Source organism: Arachis ipaensis, chromosome B5, assembly GCF_059453495.1.
Source record: "Arachis ipaensis isolate K30076 ecotype BB chromosome B5, ASM5945349v1, whole genome shotgun sequence".
Classification (NCBI taxonomy): domain Eukaryota; kingdom Viridiplantae; phylum Streptophyta; class Magnoliopsida; order Fabales; family Fabaceae; genus Arachis; species Arachis ipaensis.
In genome coordinates, this window is record NC_142440.1 from 123,831,595 (window position 1) to 123,836,633 (window position 5,039).

A 5,039-nucleotide genomic window follows, 5' to 3' on the forward strand; every position below is an offset into this window, starting at 1 on the left:
TATAAAGCAAAGAACAAAGGAAGAAGAATGAAGGGTTTCTTTTCTTTTGATGAAGAAAACGAAGCAAAGTGAGCATTTTTCAAAAACGGAAAAGGGAGAAGAAGGAAGGCGCGAAACTTTTATAAAGAGACAAGGGGCAAAAAAGACATTTCACGTCTTTCTTTAAAAGCCGCGCGTGAACTCCTAGGAAACTAACCGCGTAACGTTCGCCACGCCATTAAATGGCAACGTTTCAAAAATTTAAAACACATCGAGTACCCGACCTCTTGAATGCAGCGTACCCAACGAAAGAAATTGGAACCACAAATACTTGAGACCGACCTCATGAAAGCTCAGATTCAAGTAGGGGTACTGTTCATACCCTGACCCACAACACAGTCAGGCCCATTAAGTCTAAAGGCCCAACAAGGGTGGTCTCTTCCACTCACCTGACCTCCTAAGAGGTTGGACGCGACAAAAAGGTTCAGTTCCACTTATTTACATACCTGAATCTCTCCTACTATCTCTATCTATCCTAAAAGATAGATCCCAACAAACTCCCAAGATAAAGGGAACCACTGTCCACCAATAAAAGTGGAACTATTTAAAAAAGGTGATTATCTTTCTACTATAAATATACTAACACCCCTCAGAAAGAGTTTAAACCTCTCGTTCAAGTTCAAATCACCATTTTAAGTAACCCTTAAAATACTTAAGATTCTTATCATGCTTGGTCGTTTGCCTAATTCTTCCCCACTCCGTGTTTTTCCATCCCCATGTTTTCTCACTTCTCTCGCTCTCCCTCTCTCATCTCTCACTAATTTGTCCATTCTTCCGACACTTAAAATATACTGGTTAAATTTTAATTTCTTTTAGTACTATTTTATTAGCACTAGAATCTTGAGTACCGATTTAATATTTATGCGAATATAAATGGGGGCGGGCACAAGTAGATTAGTTGAAACAAATATGAAAAATAGAATGAGGAACATTGTGAGCGGCAGATGAGAAATAAATATGGCGATCGACGCTGTGCATCTTTTTTGTTGAAGAGTGATTGTTCTTTTTAGTATACCAATAGAAATAAAATAAAAAGAAATGAAAAGTAGTTGAAATGTTTAAAGGCCGAGAGGGATGTTACTTTAGTTGTAACGCCCTCACAATCATCCGCAAAATGCTGCACTCAATTTCATTTTCTCCGTACTCTTACCACATGCCGCTCTCTTCTCTACGCTCCCTCAACACTACGCCGTTTCATCTCATCATTCCCCGCCGGCGCTTCAATCTGCCGGCACTCCAATCACTTCTTCCAGCTAGCGCCAGCGCCTCCTCACCGCTCTTCGATCTCAGAGGGGGCAAAGGGTACTTCATCTATTCCTTAGTGCTTCTTTGTTGTTAATTTTCATTAAGACGTTAAATATTGGTTTTTAAGTTGTTAATTGATGTGTCGCAAACACATTTCCCTAATCTTGTTGCCCTGCATTCAAGCTTTATTCTTTATTTTTTGGGTGAGTTCCTGATGGATTCTTTTGTTGTTATTTTAAGTGAAAGGTGTTTGATTAGATGGAGTGTTATTTGTTTCGCTAGCTAAATTTCTTAGAAGAAATAAAAAAATGGTATCTTATTGCTTGCGCGATAATGTTTAGTTTGTAATTTAACAGACAACTTCCGATGTAATAATACATGAATTATGTTAAGTGTCCACTAAAACTCAGCCACCCATCAGTCACCCAATGTTGAAATACAAAAATACATATGAAAAACGAATTAATCAGGGCATGTTTTTGTACACAAATATATGGTGGCTAACTTGTAGTGTATACATAGTATTTTTTATTTCGAAATTTAATGCCACAAGATCACTGACAGTGATAAGTTTGCTCCCAAAATAAATAGGCACGCCCTTGGCCCATCAAAGGTAAATAATCTTTGAGAAATTCTCCAATATCTATCTTTCATAATTTGAGGACCATGAATGAATATGTAGAATAGCTATCATTTGCTTCTGTATATTTGAAACTCTCTTGTGGAAATGGCAATCAATTTATGTTCAATCTTCGAGTGACATCATATAATATTGTTCTTAAAATATCAATATTTTTTTTATTATTTAACTAGCTCGTCCTCTCATTTAACTTTTTTCATGTTGCAGAATGAGTGAATTCTGTGAAGTTGAAATGAAAGTCCGTGATTATGAGTTGGATCAATATGGTGTGGTCAACAATGCAGTCTATTCAAGTTATTGCCAACACGGTGAGATTTCATAAATTGACAAATCTAAGTTTCCAGTAATCTGGATTATTTCTGTTGCTTCAATGTTTTCACTTTGCTTCTTTATATGTATATCTTGTAATATATGAATGTAGATTTCAATTTTGAAGTGCTTATAACTCCAAAAGAACACAATTCTTTTTGAAAGTATGAAAAAGCTTAAATCCAAATAGCCAAGCAAGTACAAGGCAATAGGAAAAAGAAAAATGAAAATAAAAAAGGTATTCGGCATGCATTAGCTTAGACTCATTGTGCAAATGATTCTTTGGTAATTCATAAGGTTGATTTTTCATTTTTGGAATAATCATTTGCCTCAGTCCATATACTTTTAGAAAATAAATTTGGTTGGAATTGTGAGTGATTAGGAGTGATTTCTACATAAGCATACCATCATCTCTAATCTGTGTATTCTAATTTAGATGCAATCTAATGCTATTCATGTCAGTAGTTTATTTTTCTTCCTTTTAAGAGATTCAACTTGTACGCGTAGTAGTTTTGTTATCTTGAATATGCTGAAAATGTTTTCAGATCGCTAGGATATTTTAGATTGTTCCGTTTCTGAAATCAGGGGTTGGAAGCTGTATAATTTCCACAGAAAATAGAAGTAATATTTTGTATTTGAAATGCATAAACTGATCCTTGTCTATGAATATCTTCATAAGGTCGTCATGAACTCTTGGAAAGCATTGGTATTAATTGTGATGCTGTAGCTCGTACCGGCGATGCATTGGCATTATCAGAGTTATCAATAAAATTCCTTGCACCGCTAAGAGTGAGGCTCTGAGATTTTGTTTGCCATTCTCTTTATTAGGATACATAGTGCGAAGTCATGATTGTTCTGTCACCAATATTATTATACTCATGCTTAGAACATGCAAACAGAGTGGGGATAAATTTGTAGTGAAGGTTAGGATTTCTGGATCTTCAGCAGCACGGTTATACTTCGATCACTTCATCATTAAGCTTCCAAACCAAGAGGTTTATCTTCATCACTTACAATTTATACTTTATCTAAATGGCGCATATTTTTTAATCATATTTGATTTATTTGATTGCAGCCTATTTTGGAGGCTAAGGCTACGGCTGTTTGGCTTGACAAAAACTATCGCCCGATTCGAATTCCAGCAGAGATGAAGTCGAAGTTTGTGAAATTTATTCGAAATGAGGCCTCTTAATTTGGTTGCTAGAATGCAATATTACAAAAGGTAATTATTATCTTATAACTTGCATTCAATCTTTACCGTGGGTGGCTGAGGAGGTATCACGGTGCTGAAATGGAGAGTCCAATAAATTTAAATCATGGAAAGAAATATAAAATGGATTATTCACTTGTGTATGGATCATTGATACTCTATATGTATTTATTTAGCAGCTCTTCTAAGTTCTAAATTAACCATAGCCGAAGCGGAAGTTTTTGCAAAGCCGTCCGCTTCAACAAATAACCTGCTATAAATTTATTTTTGAAGCTATCTGCAAAGTCTACTGAGACTCATTCTCATCCTTGCGGTTTCTTTCTTTTTTTCATGTTATCTCCTAGATGCATCGACAATTGCCTTCCCCGTTGATGTTATTGATTTCGAATTTCAGCGACTGCAAAGACGATTTCTCTTTGGTGATCTTACTATTGTTAGATATTGCGATCTCCCTTGGCTATGGAATTGATTCTGTGTATCTCAATGGTAACTAAATTTAGAGGGATTAATGTTTTGGTTTATATTTTACTAGATATTTAGCTTTGTGCCCGTTTAGGTGTCCTGTGTAAGAGTTGGGCCATGATATTACATTATTTGATCGATAACTATACAAGTATGTATAAGCGATCATGCAAAGTGTATACCAAAGATCAGCTACTACACTAGGTCTTTGTAGAATACATATTGAGATACAAAATACATATTGAAAATGAGTTAAACAATACATATATTTGCCAATGAGCTATAGCTCAAATGGCATAGTCTCTCCATATTCATCTAAGATGTTGCGGGTTCGAGTCTCTCTATCTTCGGTAAAAAAAAATAATACATGTATTTATATACAAATACACAATGACTGATTTGATAGTTGATTTTTTGTGTGCATATAGTATTTTTTTTATGAGTAAAAAATATTCAAGTTTTACATATACTAATTATCGAAGGAGAGCCTTAGAACAATGGTTGATCTGTTGGTTTAAGCTATGGAAACAACTACTGATGTAGTTATCAGATTAGACTATGTACATTACATTATTTGGATGCGGTCCTTTTCCGTAATCAGCGTTAACACAGGATGCTTATGCACTAGGCTGCTCTTTACATAGGTAGATCTTTCTTTATGAAATCAGATTTGAGTTATGTTTGGATTTAAGATGGATGGTTTGAGTGATCATAAGCTTAAGTGCATGTTTGAGTTGATCTTATAATTTTCTCTAGTTAGTATTTGTGGATTTATATATTTTATATCTTATTAGTTTAGTCCTTATGTTATTATGTTTATTTGCATCTAAATTAGAATCCAATTCCATGTGGAATTGTATGTTGGATGATTTAAATTGCTCGCGGTTTGTGGCTATTGCTTTATTTGTTTTATCAATTATCATGAATTTGAGTTATTTATTATTGATTAATATTTTGGACTGAATCTTTTATTGACATTTTAAAGGATTAAAAAATCAAAATATTTTCCAAAATATTGTGAGGGGGAAAAGAACATATAAATTTGTGTTCCATAATTTTTTGCAATGCTTTTGTTTATAGTGGTTTAGTGAAAATAAAGAGGACAACTTATGGGACCAATGAGTTAACAGATAA

The 5,039-nt window shown here is 34.4% G+C and overlaps 1 protein-coding gene across 1 annotated transcript; it reads left to right on the forward strand.

The window, feature by feature from the left end:
- Positions 1-692: 692 nt before the first annotated feature.
- Positions 693-4,205, forward strand: LOC107643851 (acyl-acyl carrier protein thioesterase TE3, chloroplastic). The gene is made up of 6 exons (XM_088486036.1): positions 693-1,341; positions 2,132-2,232; positions 2,913-3,022; positions 3,133-3,228; positions 3,309-3,455; positions 3,788-4,205. Exons 1-5 carry the CDS (start codon positions 1,094-1,096, stop codon positions 3,423-3,425), a joined length of 672 nt encoding a protein of 223 aa, XP_088342162.1. The 5' UTR covers positions 693-1,093; the 3' UTR covers positions 3,426-3,455; positions 3,788-4,205.
- Positions 4,206-5,039: the final 834 nt, after the last annotated feature.

Excerpts from the sequence above, each read along its gene's own strand:
- LOC107643851 (XM_088486036.1), top strand. The coding sequence starts at position 1,094 with ATGTTTAAAGGCCGAGAGGGATGTTACTTTAGTTGTAACGCCCTCACA. Across the intron at positions 1,342-2,131 it reads GATCTCAGAGGGGGCAAAGG|AATGAGTGAATTCTGTGAAG; the intron begins GTACTTCATCTA and ends TTCATGTTGCAG. Across the intron at positions 3,229-3,308 it reads TTAAGCTTCCAAACCAAGAG|CCTATTTTGGAGGCTAAGGC; the intron begins GTTTATCTTCAT and ends ATTTGATTGCAG.